This window comes from Mus musculus, chromosome 2, assembly GCF_000001635.26.
Source record: "Mus musculus strain C57BL/6J chromosome 2, GRCm38.p6 C57BL/6J".
Taxonomy (NCBI): domain Eukaryota; kingdom Metazoa; phylum Chordata; class Mammalia; order Rodentia; family Muridae; genus Mus; species Mus musculus.
In genome coordinates this window covers 152,668,401-152,690,353 of record NC_000068.7, presented here as the reverse complement: position 1 = coordinate 152,690,353, position 21,953 = coordinate 152,668,401, and the positions used below count along the sequence as shown (strand labels likewise).

Below are 21,953 nucleotides of genomic sequence, written 5' to 3'. Positions count from 1 at the left end.
TTTGAACTCAGAGATCCACCTACCTCTGCCTCCCAAATGTTGGGATTAAAGGCATGTGACACTACACTCAGCTACAGGTGGATTTTTTAAAAATACTGTTATGTAGACACAAGTTACTCTAAAACACAACAAGGTGTGGTGAGAGTTGGTAGTCAGGTAGCAAGGGAATCCCAGCGTGATGTAGTGACCGTGGAGGCACAGCAGGCCCTGTAACACTGAGTAATAAGCACCTCTCCTGGGTTTATTCCCGATCCTATGCTTTATGCCACATGATGTCATGACCAAGTGGCCCAAGGCCAGGGTCTATTAGGAAGCCTGAGTTCAAGAACAGAGACAGAGGAATCAATGAAGAGGAAAGAAAGAGAGTCCCTGACACCAATGATGTGACACCAGCGATGATGACCCAACTGGGTTGAGAGGAGGATGCCCGGATGTGGGAGGCGGTCACTTACATTTTATTGGTGCCTCAAAGGACTTGGCCACTGTCACCATCACGTTGGTGCCGAATACCTGGAAGGAGAAGACAGGAGTCTAAAGGGAGGTGGGTGGGTAAGAAAAGGTTGCCCCTAGGCTTCTAGATGCAGTATTGTTGGAGGTGCAAGAGAGTCGAACAAAGAACTAGGAGAGCTCAGAGCAGACCTGACGTTGAGTTGAGGTGGCCCTTCATGTGGTTCTGGGCAAAAGAAAATGTAAATGAGAAAGACCCTAACTGGCCCAAGCAAGGCAGCCTGCTGGTCAGGCTTCCATCCCACTAAGACACAAAGATCCCACCAGGTGGTGGCAGCAGCATGAGCCTTTAATGGAGGAAGAGGCAGGCAGATCTCTTGAGTTCTAGGCCAGCATGGTCTACAGAGCAAATTCCAGGACAGCCAGGCTGTTACAGAGAGAAACCATGTCTTGGACACTACCACCACTACTACCACCATCAAAAGAAGAGAGACAGACAGAAAAAGACCTTAGGCAGCTTTCATTCAAAGACAAAAGGTTTTCTGGAGGAAAGGATGTTCCAGTCAGGTAAATCTCAGACCCTTTTAGCAGTACCTCAGAAGAGTAGGTATGCAGCCAGAGCACAACTAATCTTTGTCCTCCTTGCTGGACATCCAGCAGCATCCACCAACTCCTGACCAAATGTCCCTGAGCCTCAACTCATTTACCCCAGAGACATAGGACTAAGAGTTTCCCTGGAAAGACCAGCTGAGGGCATCTGAAAGCACTGGGTACTCTGGGTTCTTGGTAGATTTGGTCCTTTGGATTTACAGGTGGACCAAAAATAGATCTGCTCTGGGGTACAAACTTCCACCAGGCTGCCACTTGGACCATAGATTCAGGGAAGCAGCCGGGAGGCGGAGGAGGACCCTCAGAGCTGGACATCATGTCCCTGCCTGACTCACCCAGAAGATGTCATAGATGAAGAGTCCTCCGAGCAGGATACAGCCAGTGCTCACGTTGTTCAGGTGCAGGAGCTCTACCCCATTAAGGGAGAAGGCCAGGCCAAACAGGTTGTTGGCAATCCAGTGCTGAAGAGAGGTGGGAGTGAGACCAGCTCGCTGTGTCCCATCCTGCCCTGTCAGCCCAACCTCCCCTTCTGCGCAGGCTCTGACTTACCTTCCTCAGAAGGTACCAGACACCAACGACGCTGCTTAGGCCCAGGCACACCAGGTCCTTAGTGTCAAACTCATAGTTGATGATCTCTGGGCAGAGAGGCCAGATAAGTTCACTCCCCAGAGTGAGGCTGCCCCCCCACCCCCAACCTGTCAGCGCCTGAAGGAGGGCATGGCTGTCAGCATCGTCAGACAGGCCCATGGGCTCAGCCTTGGCTTAGTTAGACTGGCAGGGGTATTAGGGTGGGGAAGGATCACTGGAGCCATGCCCAACTTGTCTTAATTTTCTGGAGCGCGAACATAAACCGGGATAAAATGTAGGATGCTGGAGATATAAGCCCTGCCACCTGAAGCTAGGTGACCCTGGGAAAGCAGGGCCCTCTTAAGAGTTTGTTTCCCTATCTGTAAAAGGTCAACAGCACCTTCCTTCCTCATGAGGGTGAGGAGTAAGGCTGCTCTTACAATGCCCTCAGCACAGTGCCTGGAACATAGTCAGTTCCCAAGTAATGGTACTCTTACCAAGCTCAGAATTTTAGGAAATCAAGGGAATTGCTGGTAACGTTTCATAAGCAGAGGGAAGAGGAAAGAGACAGATGTAGAAAAGAGGCAAGAGGGAATCTTGAAGGCTGCTCTTACAGGAGCACCTTGGTAGAGACCCTGATGTCAGACCCACTCTGGATTCTTCCAAATTTCCTAATAAGGAAGCCCCAGGCCAGAGTGCGGCCACTTTTTGTCACACTCCAAAGTGCAGCAAGCTGCTTGTTCCCCAATATCTGCTCTCTTGTGGTTACAACACCCCGATTTTGTTTTTTAAAGGTATTTGTTGAATTTATTCAGCATAACCATAGAGGTATTGTCTTCATGATGTCACATACAGACACACACAGAGATACAACGCAATATTTATATTTAGCTCAGGTGTATTGTGTCTAAGGCTCACTTATATGTCTTCATGTGCCACAGCCCGTCATTTAGATAATGGATATTCTCAATGCCGATCCCCTTGTTGATTTTCTCAATGTCTGCTGCAGCCATCTTCATGACTCCGACACACAGGGCATGCTCTTTCCCCTCTGCCATGACCGCCACGATGGTATCTACTGCAGCAGTGTAGAGCTTCGCTCCAGGAGACGTTAAACCCGGGCACATGATATTTGCACCACTGAGCACAAATTTGATGGCTCCTTTGTCGACCTGCTGGTGTGGCAGGATAAACGGGTATTTGTGAAGTAGTCTTAGCGTTGGATAAAAAGGTCCTTTTCTCTGCCTGAAAAACAGTAATTCTCCGTTGACTGTAAGGATTTCCATGTGTTCATGGCATCTCACTATTTTGACGGGATCTTTCTTAGGCATGATTTGATTAAGCCACGGCTCGATACCTGGAAACTGCTCAGTCAGTTGGCTCTTAATACCCTTAATAACGGAAGTTTTCAGTTGGATGCAGTTGGACACACTTTCCTTCTCGTCAAATTTCTTGAACATGATCTTGGTGAAGGGGCACCGTCAGGTATGAGAGATGAGGCGAGGCGTGGATCGCCGACCGTCCGAGTCGCGGTCTACAGGAAGGATGGCACCGGCATCTGAGCCGGCCGTTGTCGCTAACCGGAAGACGGTCCGACGGACTGTACTTTACGGCTGTGTAAAATCCAATGACTTCCGCTCCACTGACCCCCACGTTTGCGCTGATCCTCACGTGATTACCCCACTGGTTCTTCTTCAGATTTCCGGCTCCTCTCCGGACTTCCGGTTGCAAGAAAGGGTGGGGTCCGAACCGGAAAATGCGTCAGAGCATCCGAGTTGAGGGATGGACAGCCACTTCGCGTTCGGACTGGACATGCGCCAAGCTGCGGCAGGCTCTCGCGCGGCACGCGGCTCTCGCGGCACTGTACAGCTCCCCCGGGAGCTAACGGGCCAATAGGAATGTTCCTGTCTGTCTTCCGGCGTGGTTGCTATCCCAGACATCCCCGGAGGTCCCCCAGTATTCTAATGCTTGGGAATCCTGAACGGCTTTATGGACGTTAAAAAAATAAAAACAGGCGTAGCCTTTAAAAAAAATCCAATAATTATTTATTCGGCAAAGATGTACTTGACAACCAGGAAAGACTGGAATACATCCCACAGGCTATTCATTTCATGTGTATGAATTAGCTTCCACTTAGTCCAAGGCATCGTTACTCTTGTCACCTTGTGTGCATCCGCATGATGCCGTACGTATCTTCATAGTTATCTCTTTCAAAGCTTACGTGAAACAATCACGAGATAGGCACGCTAAGAGCTGTCTGGTACAGCTTTTACTGGGGGCTTATATGAGCCAGGCACTGTGCTGATTGCTTCCTACTTACTGTTTACTCCATTTTACAGATGGGGTAACAAACCTCCAAAAACAGCCCGTGCTCAGAAACAACGGGATCATTCAGATTCCCATTGCTAGGTGGTGACCAAGCTGGGTATGAACCAGGGCCATACAAATTCGGTTTCGTCTTTAGTGCTCGTTTCTTTGGAAAACCCAGTACTGGAGAAAGACAAGAGGGGAAGACACACCCCAGGGGACATGGGCAGCACTGACCTTCTTTGTTTTCCCCAGAGCCCTGTGTGAAGAGCAGCTGATACTGGCGGTTTGGGAAGTTGGCTGGAAAAAACTTATTCATGAAGGGGCTGAAAAGAAAGACAAAGCAGGTCGGCAAACGGAGCCCTATAGATGAGCCCAGTTCTAAGAGACCCCGCTAACACCTACTTGTGGCCGTTTACCTGCAGATGCCTTTTTAAGTGCCTTAGTAGGCACACTGTTCCCGCTCTATAGATCTGGAGCCTGTCAGAGGATGACTTGACCGGGGTCACACAGGCAGCCAGGATCTGAACTCAGATCCAAACTCAGGTTTCTGAACTCCTGGTGATTTGTTTCGTTTATTGGCAAAGTGGACATAAAATTTGGTATGAAAAATTTGGGGGACAGTCAGAATTTCGGAGTCTGGTCCATACACCTCCTGCATCTGCCTACAGTGTTAAGAAATGTACTCCCAGACTCTATCAATCTCATGCTGCTGATCAGACAACACGACTGGGCTTATACAAATATAGTGGAGATCTATGAGGCAGGTGAGCCACAGCCCATAGGGGAGGAACGTTATTTTTATGCCTGCTATGAAGTCTCTGTTGCCCAGGACAAGCGTAACTTTAAAAACAGTTTTACCCAGCATGCTCCATATCCTGGCCAGGCAGGGAACAGAGATGGTCTTTCCCAGATTATGTTAGAGCAAGACCAGCAAACCAAGGCCTCTTGGTTGTGGGTGTGAGAATATTGCAGTCCTGTGGGGGTTACATTAGTGATAGCCTCTCTGGGCTCTGGGTTCCTTACCTATGTGTGAGGGTTACAACCCTTCTGCCTGTCTCAAAGAAGTTTGTGAAGATGAAATAAGCAGGAAAGATGTCCAGGTCAGTGCTGGCCTGTAGCAGGGATGCTTAAGAGCTATGAACATATGTCATAGAAGGCATCCCAGGATGGCTTCCCAACCAAGAAGCGAACCAAGGTAGGTCTGGAAACATCTAGGTCACAATGGACAAGGCATGGATAAGAGAGTTCTGGTTCTTTGTTTGTTTTTAATTTCTGGTGGCTTGGAGAATAGGAATTTAAGAGTCACCTCTGGGCCTGATCCTTTGCAGACTGTGTGAAGTGGTTGATAATGAATATTATCAGAGGCAGAGAAGAGACGGGTACAGGGCATAGAGTGAGCACCCACGGAAGGCAGACTCAGCCAGGACAGCCAAGGCGAGGGGCTCAGTCTGCTGAATGTGAGGAAGGGTGAAGGCATGGCACAAGTGCAGACACAGGCAGAGGCAGAGCAGAGAGCAGTGTGAGGAGCTGGAACACTCACCCTACCTAGCCTCTTCAGAATTCGGTGTTTTTAATCAGCAGAATAGACTGGAGACATGATTCCTAGGTTCAAGTCCCATCTCTGCCACTTCTCAGAGGTATGATCTTGGCAAAGTTACAACAACTGCTCCATGCAACTCTTTCTGTATCCGAGTTATTAGATACCTTATTACAATCACCATATTGTAATACCTCTCTCAGAGGATTACTGTTTGTGCTAAGAGTCTCACTCTACAGCTCAGACCTGCCTCAAATTTGCAACAATCCTTCTGCTTCTGTCTCCCAAGTGCTGGAATTCCAGGACTCACACCAAGTCTGAATCTCTCAGGGATCTCGAAGAGGATTAAGCTAATACTTGGTATCTTGTGAGTTCACCCGTGGCTTCCACTTCAAGTGTTAAATGTCTGCACTGATTTCTGTATGTGTGCCATACCACCGAGCTACACATTTAGGCCTTACTCATTTTGAAATAGAGTTTCACTCAGTTGCTCAGGCTGGCCTCCAGCTTTTGATCCTCGTGTCTTAATCCCTCTAAACAGTTGGGATCAAGGCAAGCACTGAGGAAAAGGGTCTGCTGTAAGATACAACACAGAAGAGGACTAGTGTGATGTAACTGGTGTGAATCTGTGAACTGGAGGGCAGGGCCCTGTCTCATCGATGCCCCATGCCAGGCAGAGTTTGCTGGCCTGCTCTGATTGTACTTTTACTGTGGGCAGTGTTTTTATGACTCTCCATGACTCATAAGAGACAAAGTTCCTCGTTTTCTTCTGAGAAATGTTCTGGTGCCTCTCCCTCTGGGGTAGACAGCGAGGGTTAATGAACCTGGGGATGTGCTCTCCTGAGGTAGACGACTTGGGCTTTCTTGCTGTGGACCACTTGAGTAGGGCAAGAGCTCAGCCACAGGTGATAAAAACAGGCCACGACTGCTCTGGCAGGATGTGCAGAGTCTGGCTGGGTTGGAGTTTTGGTAACTATTAGGTGAAGGCAAGATGTCTCCTACCTGCCTGCAACGCTGTGAGCTGTGGTCTGGTCTGAGGCAGGCAGTGGGGTGGCAACAGAGGTGGAGGGATTTGGGTGTGGTCTGGGCCACCATGACTGGGATGTGGCTCTTACAGTCTTTAGCGGGCATTTTTGAGATGTGTGGAGAGGTGAGTCTGTTTTCTCCAAATTCTCTCTTCCCCTTAATTTTGGCCACAAAGTGATAAGGAATTCTAGCACTGTGGTCAGAGAGCCCTGGGATCAAACGCCTCTGCTTTTCTCAGCTGTGAATCCTGGGAGCCATAATAATTCTTTTGAACCTCAGCTTCCTTGTCTCATCCCCTCAGACCTTATGGCTCAACTCCAGAGGAAGTCTGACTTGTGGCTATAAACAGCTCGTGGAAACTCTTAAACACTGTAGTTTGCTTTACCAAAAGACTTGAGAAAACACACCTCCAGTGAGTAAGAGTCAGTTTAATTTTTGGATCAACACTCTAAAAAGAAAAAAAAGGTTAAATTCTTCCCCCTCTTGTAATAAAATTCATTGGCTTTACTTCTTTCTCACGATAACCTCACGCCTCAGCCTCTCAAGCTCCCGACTGCCACAGCACATTACCAGTGCTCTGGATTTTATTAACAAAATGACTCATGGCTGGGGAGGTGGGTCAGTGCTAGACCACACGACTCGCTTATGTGTGTATATGTGGCCCTGGGTTCAATTCCTAACACCAAAAGAAAAAACAAAACTTAGGACTGGGCTGTAGTTTAACACCCAGCAGGAAAACAACAACCAAACCAGCTTCTACCTCACAAATGTTACCACGTAGCCCTTACTGTTCTGCTACACTGTCTCATATAACTAATAGGCTGTGACCTGGCTGTGCAGCTGAGGGGGACTCTGAGCTCCTGCTCTCCCTGCCTCTGCATCCCAAGTACTAGGATCAAAGGCTGAGCCAACACACTCAGCTTGCCGGTGCCTTCCCTGTTCTCTTTCTTTTTTTGGAGACAGGGTCTTACAGTATAGCTAGCCGTGCTGGTGATTTGCCTGCCTCTTCCTCCTGAGTGCTTGGGATTAGAGGTGTGTAGTGCTGCCTGGCTTCCTACATAGTTAACTGCTCACTTTTGTTTGTGGTGCTAGGATCAAACCCAGGGTCTTACCCTTACCAGGCTTTACCATTAAGCTCTCTATTCCTAGGAGACCGCTGGCTTTATTTTGTGTTGATAATAGCTATCACTAACATTTCTAAGTTGGGTAGAGACACAATTGGTTGTTCTGAGACATGTGGACCACAACAGTTTGTGGGCAGTTGGATGCAGGGCTGCTGGGCTACCGTGAAATAATTAGTTCTCAAGCATATGCCGTTCCTGGTGCTTTCAAAGAGCACGCTCTCCCTGATCGGCGAAGCTAGGCTATGGGAGGAACTGGGAGACCTCTTGTAGACCCTGGATGGCTCTGGCCAGCATGGAAAAGAAGGAAACCCAGAGTTTCAGAGCGATGACTCCTATCCTTGCCTCAGGTCCTCATGAGTGCTGGACCTGCTATTCTTGCTTGCCAGGTCCAAGTCATCCTCTGAGAAGGGCTACCGTACTTTCAATGCAGCTAGAGTAAGATTTTGCAGGTCAAGATGGTGCTAGATTTACTCCAAAGCCCATAGCTAAAGTCCCAGCGGAGACAGCAGCCCATCTGACACTTTCTGCTTGTTTGAAGACTTTGTATACTGTTTACGGCAGGCCGGGTGGGGGTCGGGTGGTGGGGGGGGACACACGATGACGACGGGGGACAGACGGACTGATATTCAGAGGCCAAGGCTACCTACCACTCTGCCTGTCTCCATCCTGCCAGCTTGCCTGAGGAATAAACCTCACTGTTCCTTGGTGCAGATTCTGCTCTGTGTAGCTCTGATCCCTACTGTATGGAGATCATCAAGCTCCTGACCAGCACCTCTCTCCTTATACCTCTCCCAGGCTTCCTACCTCTCAAACCTGAGGTCACGTTGCGTTCCTTTCTTCGGACAACTTTTCCTAGCCATTCCTCAGTCTATCTGTGGACTACTGCAAACAGGCAGACAGAAATGGGCTGAGTGATCTTACTGAATGTCTCAAACACACTAACTTCAGCTTCCCTGACTAACCCAGGATTAACACCCAGAGCCAGCCAGTCAAGGGTGTCTAACAAGCTGACACAGGTGATCACAGCAGTCCTAACAAAGGTGACAGTTGTACTTATTGACTGAGAGACATTTTCTACATGAAGGCCATCAGTTTGCTTGCTTGTTTTTTAAAAACAAAACACAACCTTAAGGAGACTGAAGTCAAAGAGGTTAACTTGGAGTGTAGAGACTGGATTTAAGGGAAGGCATTCCTAACCCTCTGCTGGTAGGTGCCTGTCCCATGAGGAGCCAAGCCTCGTGCTTCAAGTGGTCCTGATGAGACACACATCAGCACTGTGGTGACTCTATGACACTTCTGCCTAGGTTTTTTTCGAAGACTGGGTCTTATATGGTAGCTCAGGAACTTGCCTCAGCCTCTTGAGTACTAAGAGCCACCATACATAGCCTTGTACGTCCTTATTAGGAGTTGGTGGCCCTGAGAAGTTTGGGGTTCCATCCTAGGTCACGTATAGTGCTGACGTGAGGGAAGATTCCCTTGGATTTTACAGCCAGGATTTAAACCTGGCTCTGAATGACACAAAAGACCATGTTCCCATCCAAGACCCTGTACTGGCTCCTGAGAAAGCAGCTTCAAAGGCTGTCGAGAGATGCCTTCTGACCTGATGGTGTGTGACAGGGCCAGGATCCCCAGCACGAAGAAATACATGGACAGCAAGAGGTTGATGTACTCCTGGGAGAATATCTGAGGAGGAAAAACAAAAAGAAGCAAGTCAGGGTTGCCACAGCCCGAGGAAGACCCTGGAGGGCGGACTCATTCTCCCCGCTCTGCAGTTAGGGGTAGTCAGGAAGAATCCCAGGCTCCAGGACTTACAGTTTCATAGCTATGGGGAAGGGCAGCCCCTCAGGTCCCACCCAGATGGACTCTACCGGAAAAGGTGTCTAGATGCTTACACAGGTGATTTCACAGTTACTGTGTGTGCCTAGTGTCTCAGTTGGCAGTTGCAGAGGGATGGGGAGGAGTCTGAAATCAAGCCCAGGAGCAGCGTCAGAACTATAGAACCCGCTCTTCAATGCTTCCTTCTCCCTGCTCAAAAATCCGGGAGCCCCTTCAGAGCAGCCCCAGGCCCTCCAGCATGCTAGTTTCAAAATAACCACACACTGTGTGCTCCGCTCTTCCTACCAACTCTCTGGTGATGCCTTCCCATGCCTCCGATGGCAGCAGAGTTGGGGCACCAGGCCCTGACAGCCACTTCCTCATCTTATCAGTGGTACGTGAAACAGAATCAGTCTGTCACAATGCTCCGAAGCGAGCTGTTACATTCTTTCTGGAACTTGGGAAGGCTGCGCTGAATTGCTTTATGCCTGCTGCAGCCTCTGCTACACTGGTCACCATGGTCTCTTAAACGGGAGGCAGGGATGTGCTTTCCTTGGGGGGGGGGGTTCACACTGCTTGAGCAAGACTCAGGTATCTGCTGAATGTGAGTCTGATCATGTCACTTTCCCACTCCAAGCCTCACCACTGTTTCCCTTTGTTTGCATGCTGTTCCCACGAGTGGGAAGACCTGATAGGCCCCCCGCCCCCACAGAGGCTGTCAATCACTCTGCCCTGCATCACACATGGCAGGGCAGCCTCATTCCCCTTCCTAGGCATCCTGGCAGTGTGCTCTTGAGCTGCTGAGCCAGCTTTCTTTTCCCTTACCAAAGCCACCCCAACTCTGCTTTCATCAGCAATCGGCTCTGAGAGGCATCACTCAGGTAACTGACTGACCCCTGCCCAGCAATTTGGCTGCGTTTCCTGACCGTCTACTGTGTGAAGAGCACTGTGCCAGATACCAGCCACACAATGAGGAATAAGGCAACTTCAGAGTTTATATGCCAGAGAGAGAAAGAATCTCAAACAGTGCTGGGGGCTAAGGGGGTGCCAGGTTCTGCAATACCATGGCAGAGTGCCCAGGGAGAAGCAGAATCCAGCCTGTGGACTAGATACTCCGAGGGCAGAGGAGAAATGGAGAGGGAGGCGGGCAGTCAGTCAAGCGTGGGGTACTCTGAAACCAGTAATGAGTATTCATGATTTAAGACTGAAAAGCAATCAGTCGATGCAAGGGCTACTGAGATGGCTCAGCGAGCAAAGGTGCCTACTGCCAAGCCTGAAGACCTGAGTTAGACCCCTGAGACCCACACAGTAGAAGGAAAGAGCCACCTCCTGCAAGTGCTCTTCAGACCTCAGGACATCTGCCGTAGCATATATGACCCCCCCAAATAAATTCAGTGTAAGAAGCTTAAAAACAAACAAACAAACAAACAGACCAAACCAGTGGGGCTGGCGAGTTGACTCAGTGATTAGGAATAGTTCTTGCGAAGGACCAGGGTTCGATTCTCAACACCCACACTGAGGCTCATTACCTCCTCAGGAACCAGGCATGCATGTGGTATACAGACAGACATGCAGGCAAACACATAATAAATAATAAAGAGTAATCAATGCACCATGAAACAAGCATTAAATTTCAGGTTTTTACGTGACTCATAGACTAGTGAAACACCGGCGGCAGTCAGTATTCATGTAAGCCAGTAGGAAGGTACAACAGTGCCACCTTCTTGGAGGGCAGTGTGATGTGATCTGGGGTGAGGGTGCAGCTCAGTGGTACAAAAATGTGCTTGGCATGCACAAAGCCTTGGCTCTCAGCAGCCCCACGGCTGGCACCAGTACCACCACCACAAAGGAATTTGGCATTGTCTGTCTGACTGCAAGTGGGGTCCCTGTTTGACTTGGAATCTTACTGCATATACTTGAAGAAGACATATTTGTGCACTGAAGTATTTTGTGCTACCGTGTGGAATGAACATACTCATATTCATGAATCAATTGCTAGCAACACTGCTGTGATAACCCAACACTGGGCCCAGGGCCCCTGAGGGCACATGAGACAACCAGGCACTGCTGACTGTGTTGGTTCAGGCAACCGACTAACCCAGAGAGCCTTCCAACCCCTCAAATATTTAATGCAATCTGGGTCTATCATTACAGATTCTCAAGAAACTACAGAAGAGGGTCTAGCTTGTTAGTACCTTAGGCTGAAGGACACAGGTGACAGAAACATGTCGTTACTGTGTTAATAATGGAGTCCAGGGCCTTGCACATGCCAGCCAAGCATTCTATGACTAAGCTACACTCCCAGCCTTGAAAAAAGATCAATCATTTAAAGAACTTTGCAGGGGGCTGGAGAGATGGCTCAGCGGTTAAGAGCACTGACTGCTCTTCCAGCAACCACATGGTGGCTCACAACCTTATGGCTGTGAATCCATGTAATGGAATCCGATGCCCTCTGCTGGTATGTCTGAAAAGAGTAACAGTGTACTCATACATAAATGAATAAATCTTTTAAAACATTTTTAAAAAGAACTTTGCAATTGCAAATTTAAGCTCTTTTTGACTAATTTTCAACAAAAAGAACAAGTTTGTGAGATACTAGTAAAAATACCAAGAGTTTAATGCTTTGCTTCTGATGCCAAGGCACAATTACCGGAAGCCTAAAGGGAGCTATAGCACACGGTGACAATGACCACCCTGTTGTGGGACCTGCTTCTCTCTCAACAGACTCTTCTGTGTAACGAATGTTAAGTGTCCAGTGTCCACTACTGTCACACTCAGAGAGCACCAAGTATACACGGAGCAGAACAGGTTTACGGAGCATTTAGCTATGTGAGAAAACCGCTCAGGACGTTTTCAATGGGCAGTGAATGCTACAGATTGGCCACACTGTGTGGCCACAGCTAGAGAGAGCATGGGAGGACCATGGAAGACACAGCTCTGAGGGGAACTGGGCGTGGACCTGGAAGCTGGTTTTGGATGGGGTTTCTCCCCTTTCACTTTCCTGTGTTTACTAAGTTTGACTTTGAGCCTGTTTAAATTTTACTGGGAAAATAAACCTCAATTTAAAAAATAAGGTGACCAGTATGGCAGAGGTACAACCGCTCAGCCCAGCCCAGCCCAGCAATGCAAGGAAACAGAAGTGGTACAAGAACACAAGCCCTGGGAGACGAAGGGCTGCTGGTGGGGAGAGGGAGCCAACGGTAGCTTTCTGTCTGCATGACTCTTCTCGCTGCTGTTCCCTATGACCATGCAGAAAACACAGGTAGCAGAGAACTTACTTTGAAAAAGAGGTAGAGCCCCAGGAGTGTGCAGCTGGCGATGATGGGGAAGCGGGCGGCATCTCGACTGGTGATGGTTTCTGGCATGTCCGAAGAGCTCTGGAGAGAAGAGAAGAGAAGGAAGGAAGGTGCAGCTGAGCCACACAGCTGCCTGCTGCTGGGACATGAGGCCTGGCAGTCATCTTTCTCCATGCTGGTCCACTCTGGTATCTTGTGTGGGGGTGGGGGTGGGGGTGGGGTCCCACACTCCCCATCTTGAAACTAATACCAATCCCTCTACCACAGGGGATGCCAAGATGTACTTGGCAAAAATTTGGTATGGGTAAGGAGCTAACAAAAGATAAAATATTTACACACACACAAAAGAACTGAATGTGAGGAACAGCACCTCAGTGCTATAAATATGGGAAATAAACGAAAATGGAGTAACAGCATCAGCTGCATGGAGAGAAAGACTGTGAATCTGAGAAGCACAAGACTGCAAAGTGACCCAGCAGCAGCTGGGCAGCAAGCCTGTGAAATCACCACCAGGAAAGGAGGCTTACAGGACAGATGTGCACAAACCTGGACAGCCTTGGAATGGCTATTTGGTGGGATGCATAATGTAAGTTTACACAAGCCCAATGACACAGGGAGCACGTGCCTATGGGATGCATGTGTGTACCCCTTTTATATAGACAGGGCCTGCCTCTCACTCGAACCCACAGTACTTCGATTTGGATAGTCCCGCTAGACGGGTGGTTTGAGGGGTCCTGTCTCTGTCTCCTTAAGTGCTGGGATTACAGGTGGCCTGCCACATGCCCTAGTGGTGAGATCTGAACCCTGGTCCTCACTCTCGTGGGACAATTGCATTATTCACTTCCTCAGCTCTAACCCTTATTCTTTTAGAACTTTCCGTGGCACCGGGGAACGAATCCAGAGGCTCACACACGGCTCAGCAAGCACTCCATTTCTGAGATCGACGGTCTGTCAACTTTCACAGTGTATCAGGATTTCATTTCTGACCTACCAGAATGGGAAAAATTCATGCTTTGTAAGATACCAACTTGACGAGCCATGGGGTAAGTGAAGGTCGACAGGTTGTTCTGAAGAGATAATTGGTGACGTATGCCAACATCTCCCTGTATAATTGGCCAAACAATTCCAGGCCTGAGAATCTTCCCTACAGATATTCATGGTTCTGAGTCTCAGTTATTCCTCTGCCAAAAAGGGTGACAACCTTCAGCTTTACTTACCACAAAATGGGTGTGCTCGAGAATTTGTGTGTACATGTGTGTATGTGTGTGTGTGTACATGAGCATTCTCACTCGATCATGTGCGCTGATAGGCTGAAGACTAAGATACATATGGGGCATGAGAAAAGGCAAACTGTGACCACGTGATGTCAATGGGGCAGTCCTTAACACCTGCCCCCCGCACTACCCTGTGCACAGGGCTGAGGGGCTACCCTGGCTACATGGCAGGCCTCCCCACTTTGAGTCTTTCCATGGTTAACAGGGAGGCCTCATTTCCTTCCTTCCTTTTCTCTGCCAGCCTGTGGCTTTTGCTTTTGGCAGCAGCGTGATAACATCTGGCCACTTCGTACCTCCACACCTGGAATACATTTTCCATGTAGCAGCAGTGTGGGCACAACATCAACAGGACAGCTCCTACCTCACTCAGTGAGTCCTCAGGCAAGCGGGCTAAGTCCTGACAGCTTAAATTGACTGGTACAATGCAGGCCGATGAGGGATAATGTGGACACACATGCTTATCTGGGGTATGATGGCCAAATGGTTAGTGCTTGCCCTGAGGCCAGGAGGCCCAGCAGCCTCCCAGCCACATTTGGGGATAGTGACTCTCTCTCAGAGCCTTCATTTCCTTGACTGCAAAACCAGGACTCCAGTGTCTGCAGTGGAGTCATTACTCAAGCCTATGTGCTATTTCTACCAGAATGTACAAGGAATCTCGGTAAGCCAGCACTATTTCTGCAGGGACGTAATTGCCACAGGTGGCCTGAGCAGATGCCATTTAAAGCCTTGACAGACAGTCTCAGGGTCTGGAATGCAACAGAGGCCCAATAAAGGCCAACTGTGTGGAGGCAGGCGTTCGCTCTGTGTAACTGAGGGGCAGTTCTCAGGCAGACTGCGCAGAGAGGCTTGGGGCTCGAAAGCACACTCGGGACTTTGTGGCTTCCCTACAAACCAATGCTACGGCTCATTTCCACAAATTCCTTTCAGTTTAGCCTGGTCCCAGGGCAGGAGGCGGCTTCATGTTATTCGATGACAAACCGAGGTTGGACAGATGCTTCAGCAAACAGAGGAATCTGGTCTCCTCTGTGGGTCCTGTTATAAATACCTCACGCTGCAGTGTTGACTCAGAATGGGAGCCTTTTGATCGACAGGTAATAATACAAAGAGGAGAACATTTACTGGGCCCTTTCTATGTGCCGGGCAGTGTCCCAGGGCCCCTGCCTCGAGCAGGTTCAGTGGTTAAGAGCACTGAGTGCTCTTCCTGAGGTCCTGAGTTCAATTCCCAGCAACCACATGGTGGCTCACAACCATCTGTAATGGGATCTGACGCCTGCTTCTGGTATGTCTGAAGACAGCTATAGTGTACTTGTGTATATATATATAACATTAAAAAAAAAAAAAAGAGGCTTGAAGAAGCAGAGTATTTTCCTTAGTATGACACATGGTGAGTGGCCAAGCCAGAGATAAACCCCGGCAGGCTGGTGGCCTCACTTCTCTTTATTAGCAGACATCTACCTTTCCTCTCTGGAGAGTTCTGTTGGAAGCCTGCTGATGCCAAAGAGGCCCATGGCCTTCCCAAGACTCTGAGTCCTGAAGAAAAAGAACAGGTCATCGTTTTTTTTGTTTTTTGTTTTCTTTTTTTTTTTTGAGACAGGATTTCTTTGTGAAATACCAGCTGTCTTAAACCTTCCTCTGTAGACAAGGCTGGTCTTGAACTTGAGAGATCGAGCTACAGCCTCTGCCTCCTGAGTGCTGGGATTAAAGGCATGCCCCACCACTGTGGTTACAATGACAACAACAACAACAACAACAAACCCCACCCTACAACTTATTAAGATTCACTACTAATTTGATTTGGGTTTTTAAGCCAAACACACTAAGAATTCATGGAGGGAAAAGCTTTACAAACAGCTGAGACAAATGTAGCTGTTGGCTGCCTGGGTATTTAGACATCCGGGTGGAAGCCAAAGCAACTGGGAGAGCCCGTTCGTTGCCCAGCTTGAGGCCTGGAAGGACGGCTTCCTGACCACACCCGAGATATCCTGGAATTCCCCAGCCACTCTATCACTGTCTACCTGGACTGAGGCCCCAGGGACACCTGCAGTTACGCCACACTCACTCTTTGCCACCGTTCTGCCTCCTGGCTATGCCCTAAATGCATCTTCTTCCTGTATGTGCCCTGTACCACACAGCTCGCTTCACTAAGTGCACCAGTCATTTTGTGTCTCCTTCCAGCCGACAGGCACGCATGCCCTCGAAAGCCCGCACCTGGCTGTAGTTGGGTAGCTACGAGCTCTATAGCAGGCCATCTTGTAGAAGCCGAGGATAGAGATTCAGGTAGTGTTTGACTCAATAAACCAATCTTAAGAAACTTTCCCTACAAATTATGAAAATAATAATTGCATAAGGATATTGATTTCAGCGTTTTTGTTTTGTTTTGTGGCTAAGGACTAAAAACATATTGTTGAGGTCTCTAAATTAGTGGCTCTCAAGTTTTTAGTGGTCACCAGAATCACCAAGAGGGCTTTACAGAGCCCACCTTGAATCTCTGGTTCTGAATCTGCCTTTTCTTTTTTTTTTTTTTAAAGATTTGTTTATTATTATATCTAAGTACACTATAGCTGTCTCTTCAGACACACCAGAAGAGGGCATCAGATCTTATTAAAGATGGTTGTGAGCCACCATGTGGTTGCTGGGATTTGAACTCATGACCTTTGGAAGAGCAGTCAGTGCTCTTACCCACTGAGCCATCTCTCCAGCCCCCTGAATCTGCCTTTCCTAAGAGTTCTGCCCTTTCAGAACTGGTGCCCTGAACAAACTCTGCGTATAGTAAGCCTGGCGCTCACATCTACAGTTCCAGCTCCAAGGAAGCTGAGGCAGGAAGAGGGTTGAGTTTGAGGCCACACAGGGCTGCCTACTGAATACCAAGCCAGCCAGAGCTACATAGCCAGATCCAGCCTCATAAAATCAAATACAGAACCCACCCCACTCCCCAAAAATCCAGATCTACTGATCTACTGACACACTTGGGTGTTCCAAGGAACAAAATCTCTACTGATGGGTAATAAGACCCAGGCAAGAGGAGCTGCTGCAGAGGCAGCTGGGGTGGGAGGGAGGGAGTCACATGTACCCGTGGGCCTTTGGATAGTGTACTAGGGACCTATGTCACTACAGAAAGGCAGCGGCGCTGTAAAAAGAAAATGACTAACTCACACTGCTGAATAAAAACAAGTTGTAGACAGCAGGTACTAAACAATACTCTTTATAGTGACAGATTACCTGTGTGTACATACAAAAGCAAGTGTGTATTTGTATACACACAGAAAATGTTCTAAAAGGCAGGCTGGGGATATAGCTTGGTGGTAGACTATATGCTTAGCATGGATGAGGTCCTGGGTTAGATCAGGAGTGCCACAAAACTGAAAAAGTTCTGGAAGATTCCATAAGTAGCCACGTGCGTGTGTGCGTGCGTGTGTGTGCACACGCGCATGCATACCATTTCCAAGGAATACTCTTTTATGCTTTGGCAGCTGCTTGGATGTCACACGCAAGCAGCAGTTTTCTAAGTACCCATTTTAAGTGTCACATTACCAGTCTGTTCTTTAGACAGGTTTTAGGTCCCTGAGCATCTTGTCACATAGCACCCAAGTCCCTCTCCTGAACTCTCCTCACCACTCCCTTTCCTCAGTCTGATGACTCCTCACTCACATGGGCAGAGACACCTGCTGCCCTTCCCTGGATACAGCAGGAGTTGGCTGATCGTACATTCTGGTCTCATCCCAGCAGCCCTGCAACCTCACCCAGGACCTGAGAACAGATTCCCAGTCCTGTTGGCAAAGAGATTTCTCTTTGCTGAAGCGAAAGCCCAATAGACTTATCAGTCAGCTCCTGCTAGGCTAGAAGCTGCCCCCTCTGAAGGATACAGGTTTCGGACACTCCCGCGGGGCGACTTCTTCCTTACACCCCCACAGGGTTCACCTTTTTTTGCCCAGGATTTCACAACGTACTCTGCCTTTTATGGATGCTGTTGACCCCAGGGGACCTGTCCTCGAGTGCTCTCTCTCTCAGTAGGCTGCGGTGTCGAATACCAGCCGGAAGTGCCAAGCTCCCGCCTGGGTCCCCGCTCTGCCCTCCTCTCTTGGACAAGGTGGACAAAGGAGTCATTTGGCTCTCATCATATCTCAGGCCAAAACACTACTTATGTGTCTTCAGTGGCATCTGCACCAAGGATGGTGGCCTGGGCTAGAAGTGGGGTCCCCGATGCATTCATTCTCTAGCAGTCAAGCAGCCTTCAGAAGTCATTCTTTCATCCTCCAGTCTTTTTACAGACAGACATGATAAACTGGCTCTTGCCTGCTGCTCAGTGCTGTGAGCTTCAAGGCAGGTAAAGGTTCTGCAAGCTTAGAGCATTCTGGCTACTGGGACTGGGAAGTCACTAACGAATGGACAGGTCCTTTGTAGTCTGAATCATCTAAGGCCTCCCTGTGGACAATGCCTGCAACAGATAAGAGGCGTTTTGGTTCCCTTTCTCCTACCCACACCCTCTGCTTCAGCTACACTAAGTCACCCGCTGTTTCCTTAAGTGCCTCCTTCCTTCCTGCTCTGTACCTTTCTTGCTTTCTCTTGCTTACGAATGCCCTCTCCTGGCTGGAACTGTGCATCTCATCTGCTCAGCCACAGATGCTCTGCCTTTTTCTATAGCCCACCCCAGCGCTTGCCCTACCAGCTTCCTGGACTCCTTGGTAACAGGGCTCTGACCTACTCATCTTTGTGGCATCCCTCATCATTGATAACAGCTTGAGTTCAAGAAACACTGCTGCCCGGAATGTGTTTTCTGCAAAGACTGGTCCATGTGCAGAAGGCACCAAGAACCATTCAGTCTGGGGCTGCTCAGCCTCATGCCATGCTGTCCTGCCTCTCTCTTGTCCTTGTCTGTTTCAGAACTTGCCTTGCCTGACCATACTGGTAGAGGGTAAGGACACCCGAACTCTTCTTAAGAGAGGCAGAGGAGCAAAGAAAACGGGTCACACGCACGTCTTTCAGCCCGGAGTCCAGACTCAGTGCTCTCCCTTTATCTGCCCAGAAAGGTGCAGCAGTAGGTTTCCTGTTTCTTGGACAGGAAGGTGGTAGGTCCTCAGCCACACCGTGTTTTGAGAATCTGAACTGAGGCAGTTTCAAAAGTGCCAGCTGCTTGGTGAGCCTGCCCTTTCTGGGGAAGGCAGCTTCCTCTCTAGGCCACCTTCAGGTTTGGTGGGGGAGGGGCTGTGGGGGAACTGTACGTTAACAGGCTGTTGGAGAGAGGGTGCCAGCAAGGGAGAAGCTGTTACTTTCTATGGGCCTCAAAAGCTTAATATAGGCAGGGAGATTTGGGGGAGAGGGAGGTGCAAGGTCCTGGAGTCCCCCTGGACACGCAGTGACAGACAGCACAGAAGGTCAAGGATAGGGCTCACCCTGTCTCATTAACAGTCCCAAAGAAGTTATTATTCAGCAGGTAGGCTCAATTTGCAAAGAGACTTATCCTGGGGAGAAAGGCTACTTTGAGGTAGTCAGTGTCTGGGCTTTAACTTGGGAAGATGCACGGCTGGGTGGTAAGCAGGGCAAAGAAATCAACCAAACACCTCGGTAGAACCGAGGGACACATTTCAAAAAGCCAGCTGGGTGGAACGCGTTCTAAACAAAAGACAAGGCGAGCTGGCACTCTTTTCCTCCACCCCTTCTTCCCGCTGGCCAACTGGGTCTCTGTAGCCTTGCTGCCCTACAATTTTTGATTCTTTTCTCTCAGCTCCCTGAGTGCTAGGCTTAAGGCATGATGGCAGGCTTCTATTTTATTTAAAAAAACAAAAACAACTCTACATTTACTTATTTAGTGGGATTGTGATGAGGTCAGAAAATAACATGCAGCAGTCAGGATATCTCCTTTCACCATTTGCGTCCCTGGGATTTAACTGAAATCGTCTGGCTTGGCGACAATCGCCTTCAACAGCTGCGCCACCTCCCCTCCCCTGGGTTTTGTTTTTAAGGCAGGGAGAAGAAGGTCTGATCGAGGAGTTCCAGGCGGGTATACCCGCAGCTGTGATTCCAGGGCGACAGAAAGCAGGGCCCAGGGATGGAGCTGGATGCTACAATTAATTGTGGGTGTGGCCAGGCATGGCTCCTTAACAGAGGATGACAAAAGATGGTGCCTTTCAGAGCCATACCTACCTGTAGGGAACACTGAGGCTGACCAAGGCCATGGGATGGGGTGATTGCCCCGGGTGAGGTGCAAACACCTGGCTCCTTATTAGCTAATAGCATCAGGTGGGGCTGGGCCCAGCAAGCTCAGAGTGAGCGCCTGCCTTTGTGTCTGGGTTCGGGCCGACAGGGTTTCCAGTTGTAGCGTGAAGCAGGGGTCTGGGGGGCGGGGATATGGCAGGGTCTGTCTGAGGGCTGCTATCTGAGGACGATGCTAATCCCCGCTTCTGGGAGTGGCCAGATCCCGCCCGGGACACCAAAGGCCAGCCACAGATGTGAACCCAAGTGAAGGAAAGGGTGATCCATACCCGGGTGGGTGAGGGACGAGGGAGAGGGGACAGCTATCGGGTCCCCAGGGACGGGTCCGTGGGCAGGATGGGAGTGGAAGGCGCTCGCTCTCGCCCAGACCCTACCTTGCCGCGGGCGCAGCGCACCGAGCGCAGGGCGCCGAAGAAGATGGGCAGCAGCGCCATGAGCAGGAGGCTGCCGTAGGCCAGCGCGATGCCCTCGGGCGTGGAGGGCGGCCGCGTCGTGCCGTTGGCTGGGGTGCCAGCCTCGGCGCTGCCGTTGTGCGGATCGCTGACAGCCGAATCCATGGCGAGGCTGCGCTCGGGCTCCGACTCCAGCTCCGGCCGCCGCAGCACGAACGTAGACGGAGAAGAGGCACTGCGGGGAAAGCCACGTTCCCCTAAAGAAACAGGAAGTGACGTGCCTCCCCTTGCCTTTCCGTGCCATGCAGGGAACGCGCGCGCGTTCACGCTACCGCGCGCCCGATCGCCCTCTGGTGGCGGTGAGGGAGGGGTGTCATGTTGCTAAGCAACTCGAGGCCGCCCTGAAAAGGAGCTCTGGACCACTATGGCTGTAATCCATCCTGAGATTTGAGGACCCATCCCTTAGTCCTAGGCGATTTCTTCAGTGCCAGGCTATCCACCTCTCCGCAAATCCGGATCCTTCATCCAAAGAGTTATGCATGCATTCACGGGAAACTCAACTGTTCATTTGAGCCTTAAATATTTATTGGGGTGTCCCACTTACCCTTATCACTCTCTTATTAGTGTCCTAGGGTCAGAGGACACTAAAGTGAACAAGCGAAGGTTTGTCCTTTCATTCATGAAGCTCAGATTTTAGTGTGAGGGAGTTGGAAGGGGGAAGGCAGAGAAGGTAAAATGAACAAAATAAATTATGGAGTCTAAAATATTATCTTTTAGAATAGCTTTAAAGTGTAAAGATGACAGCATATCGGTATGAGTTAGAAACCATCCTAATGCTAGATAAATTAGAGAAAAACAAAGCAAAATAGTATGGGTATGTAAAAGGTTCGCAAGTGTGTTATGTGGTTATTATATGCCAGGCAATAATAGTCCTCACCTCTGTGACACCATACAGTTTTTAAACTCCGTGGCTATTATCATAACTGGAAGCAACTATTTAGGGTAGTTTTAGTATTAAAAAAAAAAGGAAGCTTCAACTCACAAGACGATAATCCAATAGTATACACGGTAATATAAAAGCAAGATTCTTTTTGAAGATTCCCCTATTTTTCTTAAAGGAAGCTATTTTTAGTTTCCATTTTATTTCATGTATGTGGATTTTTTTTCTTGCCTACATTTTATGTGTGCAGCACTTGCTTGCCAGAAGAGAGAGTCAGATCCCCTGGAACTGGAGTTACAGACAGTTGTGAGCCATCCTGTGAGTCCTGGATATTGAATCTTAGTCCTCTGGAAATGCAGCCAGTGCTTTTAACTGCCAAGCCATCTCTCCAACCCCAAAGCAGCGA

The 21,953-nt window shown here is 49.2% G+C and overlaps 2 protein-coding genes across 11 annotated transcripts in view; both read right to left on the bottom strand.

The window, feature by feature from the left end:
• H13 (histocompatibility 13) overlaps positions 1–20,932 on the bottom strand; it is a 39,247-nt gene extending 18,315 nt beyond the window's left edge. For 2 of the 10 annotated variants that reach the window (NM_001159551.1, NM_010376.4), the window contains exons 1-7: positions 20,590–20,893; positions 12,714–12,812; positions 9,221–9,303; positions 4,168–4,256; positions 1,606–1,691; positions 1,392–1,517; positions 453–510 (exon numbers count right to left, since the gene is read on the bottom strand). In NM_001159551.1, the coding sequence (NP_001153023.1) occupies positions 453–510; positions 1,392–1,517; positions 1,606–1,691; positions 4,168–4,256; positions 9,221–9,303; positions 12,714–12,812; positions 20,590–20,772 (724 nt within the window). In that variant the 5' untranslated portion in view covers positions 20,773–20,893. Of the gene's footprint in view, positions 1–452; positions 511–1,391; positions 1,518–1,605; positions 1,692–2,491; positions 2,869–2,980; positions 4,257–4,956; positions 9,304–12,713; positions 12,813–20,589 lie in introns of those variants that run through there. The other 8 variants (XR_001780858.2, XR_374416.2, XM_006498783.4 and 5 more) reach the window with 7 other exon arrangements.
• Mcts2 (malignant T cell amplified sequence 2) lies at positions 2,408–3,206 on the bottom strand. Its single transcript, NM_025543.2, has one exon. It carries the CDS (start codon positions 3,081–3,083, stop codon positions 2,538–2,540), a length of 546 nt encoding a protein of 181 aa, NP_079819.1. The 5' UTR covers positions 3,084–3,206; the 3' UTR covers positions 2,408–2,537.
• Positions 20,933–21,953: the final 1,021 nt, after the last annotated feature.